At 37.6% G+C, this 26332-nt stretch overlaps 3 protein-coding genes and 1 long non-coding RNA gene across 6 annotated transcripts in view; 3 read left to right on the top strand and 1 right to left on the bottom strand.

The window, feature by feature from the left end:
* The window catches only part of Mgat2 (alpha-1,6-mannosyl-glycoprotein 2-beta-N-acetylglucosaminyltransferase), a 29461-nt gene extending 27835 nt beyond the window's left edge, over window positions 1-1626 (bottom strand). For both annotated transcript variants that reach the window (XM_066739502.1, XM_066739503.1), the window contains exon 1: window positions 1476-1626. The gene's annotated coding sequence lies outside the window, so the exon portion shown is untranslated. The remainder of the gene's footprint in view (window positions 1-1475) is intronic.
* A 2086-nt stretch (window positions 1627-3712) lies between these two features.
* LOC136780948 (odorant receptor 49b-like) lies at window positions 3713-5279 on the top strand. The gene is made up of 5 exons (XM_066739568.1): window positions 3713-4536; window positions 4622-4721; window positions 4815-4910; window positions 4977-5132; window positions 5226-5279. Exons 1-5 carry the CDS (start codon window positions 3713-3715, stop codon window positions 5277-5279), a joined length of 1230 nt encoding a protein of 409 aa, XP_066595665.1.
* Window positions 5280-7677: 2398 nt separating this feature from the next.
* On the top strand, window positions 7678-8597 carry LOC136781076 (uncharacterized). Its single transcript, XR_010823868.1, has 3 exons — window positions 7678-7776; window positions 7849-8014; window positions 8307-8597. It is a non-coding gene; the product is annotated as an uncharacterized lncRNA (long non-coding RNA).
* A 1495-nt stretch (window positions 8598-10092) lies between these two features.
* Window positions 10093-26327, top strand: Vmat (Vesicular monoamine transporter). 2 transcript variants are annotated; one of them, XM_066739462.1, is made up of 12 exons: window positions 10093-10296; window positions 15970-16112; window positions 18608-18808; window positions 19051-19207; window positions 19275-19417; window positions 19685-19867; window positions 19964-20065; window positions 20141-20315; window positions 20402-20453; window positions 20551-20734; window positions 20831-20964; window positions 21045-26327. In XM_066739462.1, exons 2-12 carry the CDS (start codon window positions 15998-16000, stop codon window positions 21111-21113), a joined length of 1515 nt encoding a protein of 504 aa, XP_066595559.1. In that variant the 5' UTR covers window positions 10093-10296; window positions 15970-15997; the 3' UTR covers window positions 21114-26327. The 2 variants fall into 2 exon arrangements, with proteins under 2 accessions (XP_066595559.1, XP_066595560.1); XM_066739463.1 differs by lacking the exon at window positions 10093-10296 and adding an exon at window positions 12188-12353.
* The last annotated feature ends 5 nt before the right edge of the window (window positions 26328-26332 follow it).

Below are 26332 nucleotides of genomic sequence, written 5' to 3'. Positions count from 1 at the left end.
AATCTTTTAGCAATATTATTATCTTCGTCGTGTATTATTACAGCGTGTTAGTAGACTTTTAAAATCGATGCTGACACCGATTTTTATCAGAATGACATATACCACATTTAATGCAATTTATTGTGGTGCACTGAAGAAGACAATTATTTATTTCAAATAGATATTTGTCGGGCATTGTATTCATGAAATATTTACTCGAATTTAATGGAATTTAATTAAATAAACGTGACATTCGATTTTGATCAATATTTCTGTTTCAATGCACTGAGATATTTATTAAAACTAATTACACAGGTTTAATTAACTGTTATACCGTGAAATAAGTCGAGTATGGTACTTTATTTAGGTTCAGGAGATTTTATAGAGTATCGTGCAAATAAGTAGTAAAAGTAAGCTGTACGTGTCAGTGAGATGCAAAATATATAGTTTTCCTGATAATAGTCGATTTTTTAATTTCTTAAAATAGCACTATTTTGAAACAAATGAATTTTTCCTCTCAATATACAGCTTATCACTAGCTAGGCTGTAAAATAAATGTACGCACCAGTCAGCCTCGACCCTCTTTATCCTGTACGGTGAATCGGCATATTGCTGAAACACTGAACCATGAAACGTCGATAAAAAGCAAGCTTATATCCCCGCGCGAAAAAAAAACGTGGCTCTACTTGGCACACGGTCCAGAATTCCGGTTTCACGTCACGCCCGCACTCGTACACGCCGCAATAACCCGAGCACCGCGCGGTGACCCGAATTTCCACGTTTCACGAATTATCATTGCCAAGCGATCATTCTTTCAGGATCGAATCATAATTATTATTTTCACTAATTTTTATTAATATCCTTTAAATTGAAAAATACAATATTTGTTGTATATATATCTCAATCTACTCCCTAAAATCTATATAAATAAGATAAAACGCGATTAAAACCCATTTCGTCTTATAATCGTTGCAACAACGTGACCCAATTACTCGAGTAATATCACAGTTTTTTCCAGAAAAACATGAAGGAATTTCTATACGAAGAATTTGCAAGGGGATGATAAAAGGTATAACAGAAATTTAAGGATAAAGTTTCAAGGACGAGAACTTTTAACAAAGACTAATAATTTTAAAATAATTATTTGCCAGTTTTATACAGTTAAGTGTACATATATACTATATATTGAAGAGAAGGGGGATGGAAAAATCGATGAGTAAACATTTCCACGTGAACCTGTCAGATTGAGTGAAATTGTATATGAAAGCAAATTTGGAGCACATGGCAGTACAGTAGAATCGTGGTATATCGATAATTCGATCATGTCCCTTTTGAATTGGGGTGTACAAGGGTTGGGAGTAGTCGAGTGTGATCGTATATGCGAAAACATAGGAAAGCACGACGAAGGGTTAATATCGATCGGAATGGAGTGGCATGCTTATCTATCTATTGTATACGAAAACCAATTGTATGACCGATAGAAATTTTTAGCTTACCGGAAGTGGCTAGTGAGTCGATTGGTGGAGAATCCTCCGCTTCCTGTAGGATGCGGTTGTTTTTCTGCACGATCATGTCCTGCCCGGCATGGCCGAAGGGGAAGATTTAGCCATGACACTCATCGTGCCACGATAGAGCACCGTGAATCGGGCGCGACTATTTCCACCAGCTGCAACCTCGTTTTACCCTATACCGACTCCACCCTCCGTTCTCCAACTCCTATCCAACCTGCTGCCATCCCTCGGATGATTCTTCGATTCTATGGATGCTACCCTTCGAGCACTACTATACCGATCGTTGTTATGTATCGTTTAAATTGTACCATAGGATAGATTATTTTTATAATTAGTCATTTGTTGCTAACGATTTTTTTAAAATTTACGAGCTTTGCGACTAAAGAACTTTTGGGGAACTGGAGGAAGAAAAATAGAATTAAAATAATTTTGTGATAAATTATATTAATGTATATATATTTCTGTATTTTTTTTCTTTAACATTAAAAGTTCTGTTAAATTGTTTATATATAGTTTTGGATACTAACAAAATTGTCATTTGATCGCTAAATGATAGCTTCAGTGTTGATAGTTTATTATTGATTATTATTACTTTTAGTTCAGTTTAATAGCCTTGTACAGCTATGTGACGAATGCAATCAGAATTATTATAAATTATTATTTTAAATCAATATATCAGAGTTTAATTTTCTATTTAATGTATTTAATGGTAAATTAGAGCATACTTTATTCAAGGTTGCATCAGGGATAATGATTCGAGTTGCATATAAAATTATTAGGATCAGGTATAGATTATATGAACTAATAATTCTGATTTCTTAACGAGAAGAATTATTATAGTAATTAAACTTCTCACAGAAACCATCAGAGGAAATTAATGAGTTTTCGGTTAAAATTATTCTATTTTATTATTTTTTTTATTAAATACAAATGATAAGTAGTCTTGCTAAAAATTATACAATCTCGTGTCTTTGAACATTTTTCTTTAATTATATGAAACAACATCCATGAGATATTTGTGTAAAAATATATCAATTTTTAGGCTGAAATCTGAATATAATTTATATAACAGTATGGAATCAACATAGGATGGAATTTATATTACTGTACCATTTGATTTGTGTATTTTTAAGATTATGCAAAATGTTCAATTTTACAGTGTCCTCCATATTGAAAAGGGAACCCTTTACCCTCCACCCTCCTCATCGATATTTTACTTGCGCATTGACATCAGTTTTCCAGCCTTGGTCGCGCATTTCACAGCGGCTGCCTCTGGCGAACCAATGGAGTGTGTTCTAGACCCCTCCCTCTATTATCTATATATTCGATCATCTTAACTATTATCTTACCTTCTCTGATACATATTAACCTCCCCTTTCGCTGATAACAGCTCAAAAATATATAATTATTATCACTGCATTCAGAACAATTTGAATTCAAACAGCCTGGAAATTTGAAGGAATTAAGAAAAACTATGAGACTCTTAGATGAAGAACGAATTTGTTTTCCAGAGAGGTGTATACTTTTCTGTAAATTGCTTTATTTTCATTTTAATCTTTCTGATATAATATAATTTTCCATATTGTTTAATAACAATTCAAAAATATTAAATTATTTTCCCTGTATTCAAAATATTCTATCTTAAGCTGCACTGCACTTTTAATGTGTCAAAGAACGTACCGAGAATCCTTGCACGAAGAATTGGTTCGTTTTCGATAAAGATTCATACTTTCTGCAATTTGCTTGATTTTGCTTTATTTTCTCCCTTCTCTATTATAGCTATAAGCGATGTGCTCACTTTTGGAATTCTCTCGATTATTCATCAGTAGCAGGTCCGATCAATGTTTGCATGCCCATCTGTCCTACGTTCAAGTAAAACTTTCCTCGCGAGCAAACTTCATTTTTTTTTACATCAAATAATCACTGCTATTGCCATCCACACGACTCGCATATTGTCGTAGGAAGGGATTGCACGAAGGTTCCAAGTTTTTCGCGCAGGTGCATAACCACGATTATACTTGCCACTGGTGGTCCTGTCAATTTTCCTGAATTCTCTCACACTACAGTATAAATCGAACAATTTACCCTCGTCCAGATTGTAGAACGCGTCGTATTAAACATAAAAAACAACTAAATCCCATTAATATATATAAATATCACAATTCAAGTTCTTTAAATCTAAAATAAAATAATTATAAATCTATATAAAAAAAAATATTAAAATGCCAGAAGGTCACCATCATGCATCGTTCGCGAATGTGTCGAGCACGTTAACCTTTATCCTGAGATTAACAGGAATTGTGAAATTTAAATTGGAAAATGCAGTTTTTTGGGAAAATCTTCTCGCCACCTTCGCCTACTTCTGCACGACAATTTTTACTACGACTTACGTTGTAGAACTGATAAAAAATGTTGGCAACTCTGAAAAAATAGTGGCATGTATCGTAATGAGCCTGCCAGGTCTTTGCAGTCTAATTCGTTTGAGCATGATACTGGCTTACAGAGATCGTTTTCAACGAATGATGGAGTTCTGCGAGAAGATGTGGAAGGATGCTAATTCTCTGGAAAAAGAATTGATTGAGAAATATACCAACATTACAAATAAATTGACCAATTGGTATATCTACAGTGTGATTTTAACAGTGATGTCTCATTTCACTGCAAATTTGTATACAAATATTACTCTGAGTAAAGCTTCGATGGAAAACGAGACTTATGTCAGAATTTTGGCATACGAATCTCTGATAACCACCGATGATAAGACTCCTTACTTCGAATTGCTCTACATCTTTCAAGTAATCTTCATCACGAATGCTGGCATAACCATCATTGGTCTCGATTTACTTGGTCCTTACTTGATTCTCACAGCTAGTGGATATTTAAAAATTTTACAGAGCAGAATCTCCAACATTTTCCACGTTGGTAGACAAGGTACAAAAGTCATCACCAATGATAATGATGAATTAATTTCTTGCAATTCAAAACCACCTACGCAAATTATCCTCGAGCTTAAACAGTGCATTCTTTATCATCAAGAAATTTTTCAGTATGTTCTAGATTATTTCAATATTAATAATTAATTTATGCATTTCTAACAATATTATTTAATAATAATGATAAATTGATCGTAGATTTTGTCGAGATATCGAGGAACTAGCAAATGTATTTTTTCTCACAGTGCTGAGTACGAGTACGTACAACCTGTCTCTCATGGGATTTAAATTAGTTGGGGTATTGCATATTTGTTTATACAATTGGATAATATATTTGATATAAACTATATTAAAAAGTGTGTTATTTACATATATCGTCCATGATGGGTAGAACGATCCGGATAAATACGAATTCGCAGCTCAAACAACGATACCAATAATGCAACTTTTGCTGTGCAATTGGCCACCTGACATTCTCCATACTCAAGTGAGAGGTTTTAATAAATTACGTAATTAATGAATGCTTAAGCAAATCTCTTTAATAAATTTTCAGAGTCTTGCCGTGGCAAGGGCCGTGTACGATCTACCATGGTTCGAGCAATCCTCAATTTTTAAGAAATATCACTACATCGTTCTCATGAGATCTCACAAACCAATCCGCTTGTCAGCAGGAAAATTTGTCTACTTGTCCTTGGAAACTTTTGCCTCGGTGAAAAATTAATAAAATTCACGATTTCTAATTTTTGCACACACATATATAAGCATATTTATATAATATATAATTTTAACTCGTTTTCTTTAGATGCTCTCAACTGCAGCATCCTTTTTCGCCATGATCAGTAGCATTCAACGATGAGACTTTGTTTAAAGTACGAATAAAAATTGCTTCTGCTTGATTTGTCGTTTTCTTCGAAAGATTAACAATTTTTTCTATATACCTGAGTTTAGGATTTAAAAAGAGAAGTATATATATATATATATATGTACACACAGCCGGATGGCTTTTAAGTTACGCTATAAATAAATTGGTCCGTGGAAAATGTGTCGGAGAGAAAAGAGGCTTTTGGTGTAGCTCTTGGCTTAATCCACGAGGCATCGATCATTTCCTTTATTCCGCTTATTTCTGGAATTGTGTCCCTTTTGTCAATTGCCCAAAGCTCTCGCGCGTGAACGTTTTAATAAAATGCTCTCATTTCTAATTAATCGAATTTCGCAAAATAAAATCCCAACCAGACGCAAAGCATTCTTACGAAGAATAAGGATGACGATGATTGTCCAAAGTTACATGACGTGAAAATATTAAAAAAAAATTCTCCTATTTCTAATTAATCGAATTTCGCAAAATAAAATCCCAGCCAGACTCAAAGCATTCTTACGATGAATAAGGATGACGATGGTATTGAAAGATCTGGCGTTTATTGGCTGAAAATAAAGAAGCCACGTTCCGAAGAAACTTGCTTGCTTCACTCGTTAGCACAACGAAAGAATATTAGCCTAGCTATCGACGATCACGTCTCTTCCTTCGGATCCCCAGCGTCTTCGTATAAACTTCTTGAAAAGGTTGAAGAGTCAAAAGATAGCACGATATAGTTCTTTTTCTCCTACGAGCGAATCTAAATCGCACGCATATAAATGTTTAACGCGATAAAATATATAGCTACTGGTTTTTCGTCGAGAGCAAATAGAAAGCACAGTCCATAAAAGAGGAAAGCGATGCTCATTGCTTTTCATGAGAGCCTGAATCATCAGCCCCTGCGAAAGTTACCCCAGGCCAGCAGCCCCAGTCCGATCCTACATTCCAGATTCCATCCAATTCTTCTGCTAAAGTGATAACTGTAAGAAGATTATAAATAAAGATGAAGAGCAGAGGGTGGAGGGGCTATGAGCTATCGGGTCGGTGATTGATCAGCCTCATTGTCCGTAATGATGATGACCCATTTATCATAGAAATATAGGGATACCCATGCATATCGGTGTAAGGACACATCGAGTATGTGTGATTGTAAGTATATATATGTATGAGGTATAGGAAAAAAAGTGGATAATGCTGATAGTGCGGATATACAGCGTTATATATGTATCATAGCTTCTTGTCGTTGTGTTGGTAAGGTTAAGGCTTCTGTTCCTCGAGTGGTCAACAATCATATAAATTCTAGGTTTATTCCAGTGTCACCGAAAAACGTTTATGGAACCATTTTCGTGTATTTCTGCAAAGACCTTGAAATTTGATTTTAGAAATTTCACCATTTCAGGCAAGGTTCTTCCAGATTTTTCTTGATACTTATAAACAAGAAGACATTTATGTGTACACTTTCATCGAATTATAAAAGATACCAAAATTTTTCAACAGATTTTTTAAAATGTAAATAATAATAGTTTTAATAAAGACTCTAAGCAAAAATATCACATTTCCCATAATTACAAGATTATACACATTCGCCTTCAACTACATCCTCCAGAGTGTTTAAGCCAAGATCCTGTACAGCTTCAGGCAAAGGAGAGTCAGGGTGGTCGCTGACTGAGATCTTGGTAAAAATCTCGAGTTGGACGGCTACTTGTTGCCGCACTTAACGGATAAGAGGCTCTTCGTCGTGGCAATTACTGGATAAGTGAATTCTCCTGTAATCTCGCGCCATCTACCCGCGAACCTGTCTCTTCATCCCATTGGCCGTTTCTAATCTCCTCGAGGGTGCTGGTGCCTGCGCTGCAATTTTATCTTCCCGGAAGAAGCTCGATCCTTGCTCGTCCCACTCCCACGACGCAATAGAGGCAAAAAGCGATCGAGTTGTGGAAAAATTAGCGGAATTGGCAGAGAATCGATCGGCGCTGGCGACGGCTCCACCAATGAATTTTGCATGCTCCGTGCTTGCCTGAGAATGGTATCTGCCACGGACAGTCGAGAACTGACAGCCCAGTGGCTCCTTCAACGCCCTACAATCAAGAAATTCCATCACGATTTTCAACCCTCTCTGATGCACGATAAAATAAAACGTCTCGCCGCGCTACTCCTGTACAATATATATATATATATAGTATTCATTATCATTTCTAATGAAATTCATCACTCTTGCATGCACAAAACCAAATCGTGCAGAGTTGTTCAGCTCGATTCCATTTGCACTGCCATTTTCCCATTTCGATAGAATCGATCGATACAATACTCGAATAAACTCTACACTGCATTGTTTTCCGCATGTGCGATGTAACTTTAATCTCCATGACAACCTCGTTTAAACCGACAAAAAACAAGTAAACCAAAAACATCCGATTTCTTCATTTCTCTCCGATGCCTCCGCTTCTCTGATCGAGAAGTTGTACCGTGTTGAGCGTTGGTTTGCAGCTTTTAATCCAGAGTGAGTTTAATCATCGATAAACATTTTTTCCGAAAGATATTCCGTGGTGAAAAACTGGTATTGAAATTACAGAACGTCTGCGAGATTTGGCTACTTCAGTTCGCCTCGAAGATGATGTTGCGTCGTATTCGCTGCAGATTCAAACGTATTTCCAGCGAAGATCTTGTCGGCTACAGGGAGAAATGGAAATGGAAAAGGAAAATCAGAAGCTCGAACGCAATTTGGCTCTATATCGCAGGTACCAAGCGTTCTCCCTCATTGAATTCTATTCATTCTACTGCCAAGTTTCGCGTCATTCAATTACCCGTTCGGTTCGTCTTCCCTATGTACGTCCCTCAGGCTGTAACGAGTCTTTCATAGCTCCTTGATTCGATCACAATACACTATTTGCTTGTACTATTATAAAAACATTAACTCGAAGATCTCCTTGCTCGAGACTCCTTGGAATATTCAAAAAAGCTTTTTAGTTTTGATAAAATTAAACACACGAAGGCTGGAAAATTATTAATATTTGGAATTCCTTATTTTAGACCAGATGCCCTCATTAGAGCCGTTCGATCTATGAAATGACATTCGGATTAAAAGCTGCAATCCATCGTGCACAAACACTGTCAACCTCTTTTGGAGGAACTGTAAATTTTTTATGCAATGAAGATGAGAGAAAGGAGAGAGAAAAGAAAATACAAAAAAAGAGAAAAATACTTCTAGATTAATCAAGTCAAGATTTTCAAGTCAATAAACCCCATAGACGAACACTAATTCCCATGGGGCCTAGGTCTACATAAACTCTTCGCACCAACATCTCTTCACCATAAACCTACCGCAAGAAATACCCTATCACAATGTGATTTTAAACAAACGTTTGGCAACCAATAAAAAATATTATATACCTCATCGATAAATCTGATGTGGTTAAAATGAATGTTTGTTATTTTATTTTATTTCCTAGTTCTAGGTACAGGATTAATGAGCAAATTGTATTATTCATAGAATTGTACGTTTCATTCATTAGAAGAGAAGTAACGGAGTGGTTTATCTATATTCATAAAAGGACGCGAAGGTTAACGAGTGAAGGACTCGTCTAGTTTACTGTATATATATATATATAACCTTGAATATCTATCGATCTGAGAATTTCCATAAATTTCCTGCCAAAGGAGAACGATTCAACGTTTTATTAGAAATAAGAACAGAATACCCAGTATAACGCGAGTCGGTATATAGCACCGATTAGCAACAAGTTGCACCTCGCGTGTTTTCCCAGAAGTTTCCTAAAATCAACAAGTGACTTCTCTTCCTCACTGGAATTTCTACATATATTGCTTTCTCGTTTGGCTCTACAGGTGGCAATAAACTGGATCTTGCGAGTTGCAGCACCCTGCACCAGTTGCACTATGACAGATTTTGGGTTGTCAAGTTTTTTTGTTAAACCGTAAAATGTGTGAACCGCGAGGAAAGAAGTGAGACTATACATATAAATATAAATGGACAAAGTTTTGAATCGCAGGAGATGCGTTGGAGGATCGATCGCGTACGATCTCGCGAAAATCGAATGGGACGTTGATTATACGAGGAGGAGGAGGAGGGTGGCGCGGCTTGGCGCTCCCATTTCCAAGGGCTGAGCGATAAAAGACGATTTAATAAAGCCAGATGCAGGCCGATAGGAGCTCATATCGAGAATTCCTCGAGGTCCTTGCGTTCCTTCTGCTCCCGCAACGCATTCTCACTGCGCCCGGCATTTTCATTCCTATAGGACGTGCAAATGTCTGAATCTTAATGACGTTTCGTGACATCTGTGCTAATGCCTCACCCTCTTCTCTTATGCTCTAGCTGTACTATATTTATAAATATATATTTATATTAAAAGCGTTTCAGTTCTAGTGACGGTAGGAAGACGTTAAATAGAATTTCATATTAAAAGAAATAAATAGGACGGGCTATTTATAAGGTTATACTACTGAATTGGATATTCTCCTTAATTTTACATGTGATTGCGATTCAAAGCAAAATCAACGATTAAAGGAAGGGGGAGGGGTAATAAAATAACCCAAAATATATCCTTTTCACACCACCATTAAAAAAAACCTTACATAACCTGCTCTATCGAATACTGCGTTCTTGTTAATAGCGCGAGTAATCGTGATCCAAAAGCGGAATCGAGGGTTAAGTTGAAGGGGAAGGGGTGGGGGAAGGAGTTGGGGTTGGCGATAGAGCGTGCGAGATGAAGAGGGGATGGACAGGAGCGTGCGCGCGGATCCTGGAGGATCGGGACGAGGAGGCCGCAGAGGCCGCATGCCGCTGCCGCACCGTGGCGAAGAAGCTTCGGAGACGCAGAAGGCCGTGGGCAGAGAGCCACGACGGCCCCGAGCCGATTACCCGGGGTGAGATGCACCCTTATCAGCCCCTTCGCCCTCAATCGGCCACGGCGTCTACTCCGGGGACCAACACTCCTCGCCCTCGCCACCCGGGCCTACGACTTGCCGATTAGCAGCCCTGGCACTGCACACCTTGCCGACACCTGTGAGTAGATTCCTCACGAGACTTTCCAAATTATTTTCTTTTCAATTTCAATTCTTTCTCATATGTATGTATATATAGAATGTACTAAGAAAAAACAGCATTTAAATCAATGAAATATTTAATTATCGTTAACAAAATTTTGTTCAATTTATTAACAAACTTTATTCTATTCGTGTATTTTTCTCATTAATTCAATCTGTTCGTTGAAATTTATATTTATGTAATTATTTGTTCGTGTGTAAATGTTTTAATGAATTTAATGAAGTATTTTTCAGTGTACTATATATATATATATTTGTATTTTTTAATAAATCTCATTTCAATCTGGTTCACGCAATACGCATTGTGATTTCAATTGTCGTCGGTTGTCGAGTCTATATCTATAGATATATGTACTGGTTTGCTTGGCTCTCGAACCGGAAGTGGTGACCAATTACTCACGAGTAACCGGGCTTCGTCCCGACGCTGCAGGGAGTTTCCGCTCTGACCGGATATACCTCGTCGCGTCAACGCGTACGTCTTCTCCGATAGCGATTCGAGAACACGTCTTCATTTCCCCACGTGTCAGCAGCAGCAGCCAACATTCAGCCCCGCGATCCTCACTCCTGACCCCTGACCTTCTTTGTCTCCTGGAAATTTCTCCCTTCGGATGCTGCGGGCTCTCCGCCACGAATCGCTTTTACAACCAACCTTCTCATCCGTGCAATTTAATCGGAAATTAACAATCCTCCACTTTCCTCTCGCTATTATCTTGTACTATTCATATTAGAGATATTCATATTTTTTTATCCTTTTACCAACTCGAGTACAGACACGAAATAATAATAAATTGAGACAGTCGAAGATCGATTTGCCAAAGTGTCGAAGCACGACACGAGCTGCCACCAACCAACCTTCTCATCCATGAAATTTGATCAGAAATTAACAATCCTCCACTTTGTTCTCATTGTTATCTTATACCATTCATAACTATATATATTTTTATCCTTTCATCAACTCGAGTATTGTAACACATTTATACACACGTACACACGAAATAAGGATAAATCGAGACAGTCGAAGATCGATTTGCCAGAGGAAGTGTCGAGGCACAACACAAGCTGCCACTTTACAGAGGCCACTTTACACTGGCAACATCGTAAAGCTAATAGAGTGATCGGTAACAAGGTTATAAAGCAATCTGCATAACCCTGCTGGCCCCGGTACTTTGCCCTGGCCTGCCTGCTGCGACTACCCTGCGCTACATGCTACGAGCAGCGTTCTAATTAGCCGCTATAACGCGATTACCGGATCGTCAAGAACGGTAACTGAGACACGCCTATACTTTTCCTCTATTTTCTAATCTACTTATATATATATATATATATATATACAGTATCCAGAAGTATAGAGAACTCTCAGATCGCAGCTTATATCCAGATTTCTCTAAAATTAAAATTACCCCCAATTGGGCTGATATCGCACCAATCAAAACTCTTTAACGATAGCCCAGAAGCGAGAAACGAAACGATCTCCGACCGACTCATAAATTACTTTATCCGTGATCGAAGATGTAATTTTATTTCCCTCTGTCCCTTCCTTTCCCATTTACATTTTCATTTCCCTGCATCGAACGATGTATCGCTCAGACATTCGAGTTTTATACCACTATTACCTATATATACATACAAATAGGACACTGCTCTGATAATATTGGTCAACAGTTGTGAGAAAATTGGCGAAAAATACGACGATGTAAATGAAGACAGTATACATATATATATACATTAGAAAGACTTATATCCCCCACTTTTAGAGCGTTGATTGACCGGTGATAAACAGCTGGAGGATTTATCGAGTCTCTTCCACAACAGCTTAGTGTACACCTATCGATAGACACGAGAGCTCGGTCCTCGCAGTCTTGTGAAAATATTTGGAATCGATAGAAAAATATTGACACGCCGCGTATTAAAGGCATCGGATAGTGAATAATATTCTTTCAAAGCTTGTCTAAATTGTCGAGTGCTGCTGCTCCTGCAGCTGAGAGGATTTTTGCAGACTGGAGAGAGTACCGATAGGTTCGTGAATACCTTGGCTAACGTCATTCCCAGGATGAGTAATTCGTTTATCGTGCAATATCGTGCAACAAAGTAGCCTCCGGCAACCCTTTTTACTCATATGTATAGTGTAGTATATACGTATACAATCGCGATTGTATATATATACTTCATCCTTTGTTCTTGTAAATTCCTGCAATTGATAATATTCCTCTCGCGACAGCCCTGATTCCATCCTAAACGTGGTCGAGGCAGAAATCACTTATCTTAAGTTTCCAGACAAATTGCGTGGAACTATTTTACGAGCACGTAGGGTGCGAGTGATAAGGGGTCGATTACTCGCACGATCGATTCACCGATCATGTAAACAGTATCAATTTTCGACCAACGCCTAGAAAACTGCAGGCTCTTTAGTTTTTTTTTCTTAATTTTCTTTTTATTATTGTTTTAGTTATAGGGAGAGGGTTGGATATGAAATTCAGGGATAATTGTTGAAATTAGGAACAATATTATCTTTTAGTACGTGTTTTTTTGCGTGTTCTTGAACGTACAACGACATAAGCTTACGAATTAATTAATAATCATATTGAATCATAAATAATTTATGTTATACGTGTAATAAATTGATACACCTGTTAGCAATATAAATTTTCATCCACCGCCTCGAAATCTTATTATTATTATTAATATTTTTTCTTATCTCGTCTCAAGGAAGTTTTTAATATATACGACTGCAATTTATACATACAATTATCTCAAATCGGATTATCAAATATCAAAAAAGTACCAACAATATTAAAAAATCCAGAAATTGTATTTCAAGAATTAATCCACTCTTTATTCAGAAAGTCTCGATTAATTTATATATTGAAATTATAAAAACACCAATTTTCCACTTTCTCACATCTTACATGTACAATTCACAAATTTAGCATATATCGACATAAACTTAAAAATTAATGAAGAATCAAACTGACGAACAACTCAGAAAAATCCGGAATATTCTAATTGACAATCTTCGGTATCACAAACTCGAGAAATTTGATTATACAGCAACTGCCAAGTCGTGGCTAATTGCTCCTTAAACCAAAAGCCAATAATTTGAAGATTGTAACTCTGAGAAAACATTATACGAGTTCTCCAGCAATATTACCAAGCTTCACACGCGTACGAGCGACTGATGAAAATTGTCAAGAGGGGATGCAGGATTTTGATGATAAAAAAGACACAGCTCAGCTTCCACCATGTATATATATATATATGTACAATGTGTACGTGTGCTCGCGTGTGACGTAGAAATGCAAGAAAGTCACGTTTTTACGGTAAATCCTAGCGGTTGACAGGGAACAGGATTTTTCTATTATGGTGGACCGAGGGTTTTTCGTGCTTCACTGTGAATCTGAGGTAATCGTGGAGGTTGCGTGGAGTGCGCGCAGGAGCGCTGTTGCGTAACTGCAGGCATCGAGATAACGAGGTCAGATGAGTTGGCGGAATGGTCGGCCACTTCATCAACACTGTCAATCGCATGGCAGCCACCCTGTCAGAAATCCTTTTCAACGACCTCTACAAACGTCGGTGCCCTCTCAACCGTCAACCCTCAAATTCTGCCATGCATGTCCTCGAAAACTCTGCTGTACGGGATACTCCCATTGAAAAATCAATATACTGTAAACTGGATTGATTAACCAACAATGATTTCTGTCGTAAAGACCATGATTCATTTTTTTTTTTTTTCGTAAAAAATGGACTGTTTATTTTTTTCATTTTTAACGACGATTATGAACACACACATATGCACAGTCTCGTGGACTTGCATTCAAATTATCAACCCACTTTAGCAATCATTGAGGAATCGATCTATTTTCATCTCGATTGATCAACCAATAATCATTTCTGTCATAAAAGCAATGATCAATTTTTTTCATAAAAAATGCACCATTTATTTATTTCATTTTCCAACGACTATCAGAGTCACACACACACACACACACATAGTTACGCACGAGCTTCTAAATTTACATTGCAATAAGATTGTCAACTCTTTGGTAATTCTTCCTTAAGTGGAAATGGTGCTTGGGTATAATTACCGAAGAGATAAACGAAAGAAAGGAAGATGAAAAGAGGAAAGTGCATTTTTCGAGAATAATGCGCAAACCCTAAGGGGATCTTGAGGGAAATGCTGATTACTTACCCCCCTTTCCTTCATCCCCCATCCTATCAATCTTCGACTCGTCAGAAATACTCAGACGCCACTGCGGAACATTTTTTATAATCTATCCCAAGTACCAGGACTATTTCTTGAAAATGCCTTGCGAATCAATCGAGTGCGTTTACCAGTCCCTAGAGATTTCGTTTAAATTCCTCTTGATAATAAGGAAAGATTAATTTTTGCACCGGAAAAAGACCTCCTTTCTCCTTAATAATAATAATAATAATTCAGTGCAGAGAATTCGAAATAGCTAGACGTAGGAAAATTATAAGCTCTAAAAGCGTAAGGTAATCGAGTTATTACAAATAAAAGAGAAAGCAGTGGCTGAGTGTCGAGTTGAGTCGAGTTGAGTGCAGTATGGCCAAGTAGTATAAGGGTGACGCTAAAAGCCCGCAGTTAATACGACTAATTGTGTTTCGCTAAACGAATGAAAATCAGGCCATCCGATATCGGAGCTTCCACAATTTAACACGATTCACCATGCTTACCTATAAAGAGTACTACATCTTTTCTATTTGCCACACTATATATATATATAGAATTGGTAATTTTCATTTTTACCCGAACAAAGCCATATTCTACACACATATATATAGGACCAATCGTGAAATCAAGGGAAGAAATCAGGCCTCTCAGTGAGAGTGCAGGAAACACTCAAGTCGCCCACGAAATTGCAGCCTCGAGTGGATCGTAATTCGCCACCATTGGCTTTTGCTAAAAAAAATCTCTAAGCTCATCATTCAGCAGAAAAGGGGAATTTTCCACGTGACGACGTCGTGAAGATTTATATATATATATATATATAGACAGAGGATAGCTGCTCCGATCGAGACAACTCTTCGTGAGATTTTCGATGATATTGACGTTGCTTATTTGCAGTCCACCCCCCCCCCCCCCTCCCTTCGCCATTAGTCGCCTTTGGAAATTCAAGCTGCGGAGCTAACAAAAATTTAATTAAAATCGCATTTAAAGCTGGCGAGGGAGTAAATGGGGCAAAGCAAAGCATTGTCAATAGAATGCAGCCAATCAGGCTCCACTTTGATGAAGAAGACGTTTCCCTTCAGTGGCAGCGCAACGGAGCCATCGAGATTTCGATCTCCAATCTCTTTTCTGCTTTTCTTCGCTTTCGCTGTCCCCCTCCTACCTTGCAGAGATCTTGCGTGAAATAGAGATCTCGCGCGTTTTCTCACTTCTGACAGCTGAAATTAGGAATACAACCGAGGAATATTTTATATATATATATATATATGGCATATTTATGTATAGTATACTCGCCTGCGCCCTGGAATTGCTCTCATTGTACTCCAGGTTCTCAGAATGAGATTTTTATTAAAGTCGAGGGAAAATTGTATAGCTTTTTTTATATTATTAAATATAATAAATATATATATGACGAATTTTTGAATTTTGCATTTTATTTGTTCTCAGAATATAGGGACGAGGTTAAGCCTGGAGAATGGGTGGCGTGAACTGGGGCAGCTGGCTTCAGCGATGTCGAGAATCACGAAGACTCGTCCTCGTGATTGTCGCCATCGCTTTGCTACTGGATAACATGCTGTTGACCACTGTAGGTGAGTAACAAATAATCTAACATATGGATTATTGCATGGGAGATAAACTAATTGGTTGATCGATATTAAAGAATTAATTGAGATGATCGATCGATCAATTATTTATGTAAATATGTTTAAATTTTCATTGAAAAAATTAATCAAATAAATAGTGTCTATAAATGTTTATTTATATATTGCATATACAGTATTAAATTGATTAATCAGTGAAAGAATTAAACGATATACATTTATTATTTGTTAGCCCCATATAAATGTTCGTAGAATGAATTTTAATAATAATAACACTTTTCTAAATAAATATTTTTCTGAATATTACGTATTTTTTCAACACTGAGCATATATATATATATATATATTATGAAAATTTATTCGCTTGAAAATGAAAGATCTTCCTCGCAAGATTATCCTAACCAGACCACAGAAAGCAAAACTTACTACCGATTGTCTTTCGTTCTGGGGGAGTGTGCTAATAATGTTCCAAGCTTTGGAAAGTTTTAACGAGAGTGGATCTTTGTCCTGTCTCGAAGTACTATCTTTAAGGGGAACGCGAAAACTGCGAAAAAAGCCAAGGGGAGCAATTAGTCGTTTCGAGGAAATGTCGAACGCTCAAAGAGCATTCATTTATTGCCGTTGAAAAGATCAGGTAGTAACGCAAAGCGCTTAAACTTCTCTTCCTTATTTTTTTGTTTTCAATTTCTTTCTCCTTTTTTTAATGAACTTTCATACTGTATATGCTATCAGGAAATGGATTTCTGACCAACTTTTGCATTTCTTTGATCAATATTCAGCGTATCATCCGCAGATGATAAACCAAAGGAAATAGATACATATTTTATAGTATTTTAAATAAATTGCGCGATTATCTATGGCCAATCAGAAAGCAGATTTTAGATACTGAAACTTGCAATAAAAAACTATTAAAAAATGTTGTATTAATTATTTCCAAGACAAAATGATGAGAAATAGTACAGCCACGACGATAGATAATAAAATTTAATTTACCATTAATAAGATTCAAAGCTATACGATCTACCAATAATAAAATTAGATGCTAATTATATGAGGGACCCCGCAGGGATAGTAAATAATAATAATAAAAAAAATGAAAGAAAATGTAATCATCGCGAGGCAACTGATTTTTTTCTTCCGGACTCGTGCGGAATCGATGAAATTTCTGTCCCCTGATCTGCTATAAGAAATTAATAGCAGCGAGAGTCACGCCCCTCTCGCTAAGGCAAATCCTCGCGAGGAAAAGGAGAAAATTGGCAATCATATTAGAGGGACATAAGTCAACGGGTAATACGTACCCCGAGCCCGATCGTGTAGCGACGAATCGAAATCCTCGCTGAAAGCTCGGAACTACAAGACTGTCGGGCAGATTCGACAAGATTAGGGGGATATTTCTCGGGACGGAAACAATATCCCACGGGCATTCCCGGATTCTCCCTAAAACTGAAAGACTACCATCATGCAAATTCGCTCTAAAGAGCCAAGGACCCCTCATTCCCAGCACCAATATTACAGAATTTATTGCTTTATTATAAAAAGTAAACACAAAAGCTTCAATTGGAAAAAAATAGCACAAAAGAACAATTATTTTATTTTGGAATTTTTAAGAAATATTTTACTGTGATTCAAAAAATATTATTAAAACCAAATCAAGTTAAATTCATTGAAATTAAATTTAATTTGCTTAAAATAATTTGGATCTTCGTGTGTCAAGAGGAAGAAACAAATTTCGTAGCACACACAGGAGGTAGAATTTCATTTTCTCGCGTGGGGATCGGTTGAATTGGAGAGAGGAGCGTAAGGAGCGGAAAATAATTTTAAGAGTGCTGTCGATAAATCTTATAGCCGGGTAGAATTTATCGGACTGAGAAAAGAGGTGGTCGGTCACTCGATTTTTCCAGCTTTTAAGTTTACCGCTGGCTCGTTCTATACATATATATTATTCGCTCTTGGCTGGATCTTTAATTCAAGAGTGGCATTCGTTTCTGAACGATAGAACGATATCGCGAGAGTGCGCTGAAACGTATGGTGACCCTGTGTCACGCTTGCCAATTCGGATAAGTGGTCATGCATTTATGGAGCCGCTCGGCGCTATGTGGAACTCGCTCGATCGTGACACGACACCCACCCACGCACGCACACACATACATATAGATATAACTTGCACGAAAGCTCCGTTTATCCAGCAAATTCCAAGATACACTTTCAATCTGTCGAGATATTCATTAAATTTCCATAAAAAATCCCTCGAGCTTTCACTTCTTTTTTCTCTCATTAACATTCGATCAATTTCTTTGAGAATTACAGCCTTCAATTTTTCCCCTCGTCTTAATTTATTCAGATCCACCTGTTGCTCTCATCCCTCTCGATTTCCCTGCACTGTCATTTGCGCAGCAATAACATAACTTGGCACCCTCGAATCGTACACCCTGTACACTGTACAGTAAAATATAATGGAGTCTTTTTACCTGACATATTTGCAGTTCCAATAATACCGGAATTTCTCTACGACATTAAACATCCAAATGCCACCCTGAGCGAACATCTGGAAGGGGCAGCCCACAGAGGGGTGAGTACGATGTCAAGCCTACTGTTGACATCAAAAAGTCCCTTAACGACAAATGCCTCCGGCAATTCTAATTTGGAGTTCCTTCACGCTACCATCACACCTTTCGAGATCACAGGTACGGTAATATAATGTAATTACACTATTAATACTTTGATCATTGAATGATAAAAAAAATATATATATAAATGTCTGAATGCGAATAAAAGCTGCGCTGATATTTCCTTTCTTGAACAAAAGAATAGCGATATTAGCTGCAGGTACCTTAATCGCGAGTAAAAAAACAATCAGCGAGTTATGGACAGCGGAGAGACACGTTCGTTTTAAAAGCTTTTACTTTTCAATAACGAACGGTTTTAGAAAGCACAACGGTGAACTTAACAGCCTCGGAAGAAAGGGAAAAGGAACAAAGGCACAAGGAATTGCTGGAGGAAACTGTGGCGGTTGGAATGATGTTTGCCTCGAAAGCTTTTGTTCAGTTACTGGCCAATCCTATAGTTGGACCCCTCACGCACAAGTAAGGAAGCTTATGAATTACAGAAGCCACTCGATGCGTGTATAATTAAAGCTTTGATCTTATCCAGAATTGGATACAGCATCCCCATGTTCACCGGGTTCATCATAATGTTCATTTCGACCTTGATATTTGCTTTTGGACGGAGCTACGGAATTCTATTTTTGGCACGAGCACTGCAAGGCATCGGCTCTTCCTGTTCCAGCGTTTCTGGTAAATTTAAAGCCTCTCCGCGTTCCAAGTTCCGTTTTCTGAGACAACAATGGGTTTCTTTCTAAACTTTTAAATGCCTCGGAAAATGTCTTGGAATTCTCGAAGAATTCCAAGAGAGTTCCGTCTTTGTCTCGCAAAAAGGAGCTGCACGAGTGTACTGAATCAATTACCTGTATTAACTACGTCTCCACCTCCTCTTCATCAAAGAGATATGGACACTTATAGACGTAGGATCAAAGGTACGATTAAATCTTCATCTCTTTACAGGTATGGGCATGTTAGCTGAACGTTATCAGGATGACAAAGAACGTGGCAATGCCATGGGAATAGCATTGGGTGGCCTCGCACTCGGAGTCCTCATTGGACCACCCTTCGGAGGTGTCATGTATGAGTTTGTTGGGAAATCAGCCCCGTTTCTGGTTCTCTCCGCTCTGGCCCTTGGGGACGGACGTAAGGAACTATAATCTTTAAGAAAATTCTTCTATTCGATATTATGTCTATATAATTATTCCCCTCTTATCTCAAATCGATATAAAACTTACACAGTACTGCAACTTCTGATGCTTCAACCCTCCGTTGTCTACACGGAAGCAGATCCACCGTCTCTGAAAGCCCTTGTCTCTGATCCGTACATTATTTTAGCTGCTGGTAAAAAAACACTTGACAGCTCCCTAATTGTCTTCTAATCCGACGAAAAGACTCGAGAAAAGAATTAAATTTCAGGCGCTATCACGTTCGCCAATATGGGAATCGCCATGTTGGAACCAAGTCTACCGATCTGGATGATGGACACGATGGGCGCGAGTAGATGGAAACAGGGTGCCACGTTCTTACCTGCTAGCATTAGTTATTTAATCGGTACAAATGTCTTCGGTCCTCTTGGACACAAAATGGGAAGGTTGTCTAAAGATTTTATTGCAAATTATCAATATACAATGTTTGTGAGAATATGTTACATGGAGCATTTTAATAATCTTCTTTCAGATGGCTGGCCTCCTTAATTGGGCTCGTCGTTATTGGCCTCTGTTTAATTTGCGTAAGTATATATCTTAATATATTTTCATGAATATAGACTGTATTGTTTCGGTTTGAAGACACGAAAACTCCATATATTTCCATATATATATTCACAGATACCAATGGCTAAGAGCATCAATCATTTGATAGTGCCAAACGCTGGTTTGGGTTTTGCCATTGGCATGGTCGACAGTTCCATGATGCCTGAATTAGGTTACCTGGTCGACATCAGGCACAGCGCTGTTTATGGCAGCGTCTATGCCATAGGAGATGTTGCATTTTGTCTTGGTTTTGCAATCGGTGCGAGGACATTTTTATACATCTACATTTAATCATAACTGGATTGAAAACAACTTTTTTCAAGCAACTCAACGAATTTTCAATGATTTTTTTTAGGACCAGCTCTGAGTGGGACGTTGGTGAACAGTATTGGCTTCGAATGGATGCTATTTGGAATAGCCATTCTAAACTTCCTCTACGCCCCCCTTATGTACTTCCTCAGGGCTCCTCCAACGAAAGAAGAGAAAAAGGTAAATCCGCCCTCCCATATTTTTCAATTTACACTGTCAATGTGGACATCTTCTTAACGTTATTTTACCATTTGCTCCAGTCACTGGTAACGGGTGAAAAATCATCAGTTCGGTACGTGACGTACCAAAACGAAGAAGATGAACAGTAGAGAGTCCCATCACGAAGCATCCAATAATAAAATTTCTTTCGTTAAATTATTATCTTGACAACGACCTTGAAACGTTTCTCTTTCTTTGAACCTAGTCGATTGATGATAATATTAACATGAACAAAATCTATACATATTCTAATATATATATATATAGTATATATTTATTGGTGAACATCATACTTAACGTGGATAATATTTAAGGAGATTCAGATATGGTCCCTGAAGAGTAACGTGCTTCACGAAAATTTTTATGATTGAATCGGGACGGGGGAAGCTGAAAGAAAAAACTTCTGATGATTCAAATCGACAATAAGTATAAATAGTATAGTACAGCTTTGAAGGTCAGTCCCAAAAATAAAAAGGAGTAACTGCGAATAATTTTCTTAGTAGTGTCATTCGGCTGTATTGAAATTAGCAAGCAATTTGCACTCCTTGTACGTGGATAACACCGGTGAGTGTACAGATATTAAAGAGTTGGTCCCCAGAATATAAAGGAGTGACTGCGAAAAATTTTCTTAGTAGTGTCATTCGGCTGTATTGAAATTAGCGAGCAAATTGCACTCCTTGCATGTGGATAACACCGGTGAGTGTACAGATATTAAGGAACCCTGTTAGCAAGCGATGTTCGAGGACATTCTCGGCATGTCTTATACTGGACGCATAGATATCCTCCAAACGTTTTAAGAATGTCCTGGGAATATTTGTGCTATCGGAGAAAATCCCCTGAATTTAAAGGAAAGTCTTCAGAATAAAAAGGAGTGATTGCAAATAATTTTCTTAGTATTGTCATTCAGCTGTCTTGAAGTTAGAGAACAACCAGCACTCCTTGTATAACTAACACTGATGAGTGTACAGAAATTAAGGAAAATCCTCAGAATTTAAAGGGAAGTCTCCAAAATTAAAAAAAGTATATATCTGCAAATAATTTTCTTAGTACTGTCATTCAGCTGTATTGAAATTAGCGAACAACCTGCACTCCTTGTATGACTAACACCGGTGAGTGTACAGAAATTAAGGAAGGTTTGCTATTTTCGTGATAGGCGTGCGTGCATCTGTATGTATGTATGTGTGTGTGTGTGCTTAGGAGAGCCAAGAATGGAGAATAAGTAGAAAAAGAGAGAAAATTGTGGTGAACGAACATCTCGAGGAGGAATACCGCGTGGATATTCGATGCGAGAATGAATCTTAAATATTGTGCAATGCTGAAGAAAGTATCAAAGTGTGCGTAAGAGATTAATCATTGTTGTAAAGGACCCCGTAAAAATAAGCGAGTGCATTAAGGAATTTTAGCGAGTTGCAAAGATTATTATTATCGTTAACGTGTTTGAAACCTGTAGCACAGCTGATATTATTAATTAACAAATAAATAGGTAGATATAGTATACTATATGTATACATGTTAAATCATAACAGTTGTAAACGCTAATATTGACGATGATAAACCGAGACCATATTTTCCATTTCTTTTTTTCTTCTCTCGCCGTCACGTCGGGCTCCAAATTTTTGCGTCGAAATTACTTGGAATTTTGGAGAACCACCTGGCTTGGATTCCTTGAATGGCTGCAGGGAAACCGTGCGGTTTGCGGTCAGGCACGATGAAGCGTTCTCCACCTCTTCGGATTATTCATAATAAAGTATCCTTGATAAATCAATGAGAATTATAAAAATGATAATAAAAGCCCGAGTACGGCGCTCGTTTACAATTTTTTCTAAATTATTTTTTGTTTAATTTTTAGCAACGCTGATATGTAAATATGTGGCGGTGTTGCGAAGAAATTTTCGACCAATTTCGAAATTTTTCAAAAATTCTAAGTTTTTTTTTTTTGTTAAGATTCATTAAAAATTGAAAGATTTCTCGAAGAAGCTCGTTAAACTCTTCGCAACTGCACTTTATGTTTTGTTTACTAAGCTATACGTGAGGTAGAATGCTCGGGGTGTTCATGGAAGTCGCGAATGTTACGAGAAACTAATATGTGTATTCACGGAAGGAAACTCTAGTTGGGATGAAAAATTTATTTTTGAACTTTTGGCTAGGTGGACCTTTGAAAAAAAAAATTAATTAGATTAGTCTTGTAGAGATAGTAGAGAAAAAGCTATGTAAGGAATTCTTTGAATCGTTATCATTGCTATAAAATATAACTATATGGTCACTATATACATCGATATATGCGTATAATATTCGTGTAGTGAAAAGTTATCGTGTTTAAAAGATTTAACTATCGTTAATTAACTGTCATGTATTTATTAGTCCGTCGAAATTACGTAACGCCATATTGAACATTCTGTAAATGGCGTATACGTGTGTTGAGATCCTAAGCTACTGTACGTACCGATTACCTATAAAACTCTAAGCTAATAATCTTGCAGTGGTGTGCAATGTGAAAAGCAGCGGTCGTCGTTTCACTCTTTGTTTCCTTGCTTTTCCCTACCGCCTGAGGCTTTCCTCTTTACACACCCACTCGCAGTTCTTAATATAAATTCGTAGTATTAAAAATTAAAAATCGTAGCAAACGTTGGTATGCCTAAATTTTGCAAAAAAAAAAAGAAAAAAAATAGAAAAAAATCTAAAGGTCCATCGAGTCCACTTATTTATCGAGCTCGACTACTTTAGAAATTCCGTCGCTTTTCCATTGTTTTAACAGTATTTTGAGGAAATTTTTTAGAAAATGAAGCAACTTGGTAGAGAAATAAATAGAATTATCGAATGGCGTCGACCAGTCCTCAGACGAATCATGGTACAAGTTTGTTGATCCGTGACACGCGTGGACTCGTTGTAAACAGAGTTTTGCCTACAGTTTTCAATCGTGAATTCGAAAAATCCAACAGGTGCCCCGCGCCTACTCCCGGTAACGAAAAGCGAGTCAATTCAATTCGCGATTCCTTTCGTGAACGCCCCTGGCATTAATTAAACAATCTGTGTGTATGCGTGAGAATCGAGCGCTAAAATTGATGGTCGACGATTTTCGGAGTCGAAGTATTCAGGGATGCACTTATAGCATATTTATTATTATGGCGTTGTAAGCATAAAGTATTCATTCTTGCTGTACCGTGCAATATACTATTTCATTGATAATCCGTTTCTGTAAATATACTATAGAGTTGGGAAGGAAGGGGAGTGGCAACAGTGCACTGCACGGATTATTTATAAAGAAAATATTGAGTCTGCTGCTGAGGCTGCTTCGTTGGCGAAACCTAACTTATACGTAGTACGGGTTTTCGAACAAAGTACATGAGATTTTTAAGCACCACCGCACCGTTAAAAAGCAGCACTCGGATAAAGCGAGTCACGGTTTACGGTTGTAATAAAAGTTTAAAGTTACGCGTTTTAAATTTATATGCATTACGAGGGAGTATACTATATTGTTTTGTCGCATGGTACATTTAGCCTGTTGATTTCCAGTGAAAAGAGTTTATTAGCGTTCTTAATTCTCGTAGTGCTCTGTTGAAGAGTCACGAATCTATGTAAACAAACAAACCGCTCTGAAATGGGAATTATACACTATATAAAATTATGTACTCATACACGCTAAATATGTAACTGCTGTGTTCCGATCGGCATCGTTGCCGAAGCTTATTATTCGAATCGAATTGCCGATGCAATCAAAAAGTGATAAAGCAAAATTCAGAGTTGCAAGAGTGATTTATGCGCGGCGACTTTGGGACATATCATTATAATTAGCGCTAAACGGAATACAACGAAAGAAAACGAGAATGGCTGTACAAAATGATCAGTAGAATCAGCTTTACTAATCACAATCGATCATTTAATTGAAATCTGCTGTATAGAATTTGTTTTTTCTTGTTTTCTTCGCGAATAATCTATAGAAATCTCACGATTATCCCTTTCTTATTGCAGCTGAATCGATGTTACGTGAAAAATGTTTTTGATTCAGTCATAGAGAGCATTAACGAGCGAAAATAATAGCGATTAATAGAAAGGAAAGGGGGAGAAGTGTAGGGTTGTGACGTTGATTACGTTTACGACCTCGCTCTTCCGCCGCTGTATTTCGTATTGAGCTTAAGAAAAATTTGAGAAACCAACGAGTTACTCGTCGATGGCTGCTATTGTGAACAGACAATAAGCAATGAAAGAAACAAGTGTATCAACCTCCTGCAATCGAGATGGTGGATCGGTCGATTGTTTTTCTTCTCGTGTGTAAATGGCTGGCTCTTCGTAAACTATCGCTACTGTTGCTTCTGTGAAATAATTAATTATTCTATTGGGTAATTCTTCAATTGATCCCTGCCAGTCCCACTCATACAGCACCAAGTGACTTATAGAAATCTTTTTAGAGGTCTTTTAGTCAAGTATGCTGTATGGGCAGCTGCGCTTTGCCAGCCATTCGATCGACTCGACAGAATCGATGAGATCGAGGATCTGGGAAAAATGGCATTGCGGGGTTTGGTCGAAAACAGAACCGAAACCGGACAGTTATTGCAGAGGTTCTTGTGTATACCTATATCTTATCATCCGCCACGCATTTCCTAATTATTATTCTCGCATATACGAAGCTATCAAAAGTCGCGTTTTAACAAGTACTACCTAAATCATCGTATCATTGTATCGTAAATATTTAACCAGCTGGTGTATGGGTCCGACACTTTACGCCTGTGTAGTTGATGAAAAAGGCGAGAATCAATGAGAAATTATCTATTACATAACCTAACTTTTTAGGTAGCGCGTACCTACGTATTACATTACATACATAAAACTTATCGTCATACGTGATACAGGAGGGACCCCGTTGCATGGTCGACAAAGAGGAAAGAATGCGTCGACTCCGAAAATCGCTTAGGATGACACACGAAATACTAGAAACCGCTAGAGTAAGAAATAACGAAACGATTGACTCGTCACAACGATGAAACTATATATTGTATAATTTGTCGTGTGCAAGCAATCTTATACCGCAATCCATATTTGGCCAGATACGTGAAAATGACTCAGCAAAGTAGGAATAATCTAATTGTTGATAGATTTAAGTCGTGTAATAATCTAAAGTCCCATGATGAAATCAAAGTTTCAGTGCTCCGAGAAAGTAACATGTAAATCCGAACGTGTAAACGGTTCTTATATTCTACAACTTGTTAAGCTTATTCATAATCGATTAATTAATCGGTAGAAGTCATTCTAATGTATGTATATCGCATCTATATATGTATATGGGAAATGTGCTGTGTATCAAGTGAATAAACGCAAAGACCAAAGAACTCCG

The sequence above is a fragment of the Prorops nasuta genome, unplaced genomic scaffold, assembly GCF_024137725.1.
Source record: "Prorops nasuta isolate Cenicafe-Biocafe unplaced genomic scaffold, Cenicafe_Pnas_1.2 PNAS00021, whole genome shotgun sequence".
In the NCBI taxonomy this organism is placed as follows: domain Eukaryota; kingdom Metazoa; phylum Arthropoda; class Insecta; order Hymenoptera; family Bethylidae; genus Prorops; species Prorops nasuta.
The sequence above is the reverse complement of the archived record's forward strand: the minus strand, read 5'-3'. Positions and strand labels throughout refer to the sequence as shown.

Bases quoted from the DNA above. Each gene is read 5' to 3' on its own strand.
- LOC136780948 (XM_066739568.1), top strand. From the start codon at position 3,713: ATGCCAGAAGGTCACCATCATGCATCGTTCGCGAATGTGTCGAGCACG. The intron at 4,537-4,621 runs GTATGTTCTAGA...AATTGATCGTAG, and splicing joins TATCATCAAGAAATTTTTCA to ATTTTGTCGAGATATCGAGG. The intron at 4,911-4,976 runs GTGAGAGGTTTT...ATAAATTTTCAG, and splicing joins CTGACATTCTCCATACTCAA to AGTCTTGCCGTGGCAAGGGC.
- Vmat (XM_066739462.1), top strand. From the start codon at position 15,998: ATGGGTGGCGTGAACTGGGGCAGCTGGCTTCAGCGATGTCGAGAATCA. The intron at 19,208-19,274 runs GTAAGGAAGCTT...GATCTTATCCAG, and splicing joins GTTGGACCCCTCACGCACAA to AATTGGATACAGCATCCCCA. The intron at 20,965-21,044 runs GTAAATCCGCCC...CATTTGCTCCAG, and splicing joins CAACGAAAGAAGAGAAAAAG to TCACTGGTAACGGGTGAAAA.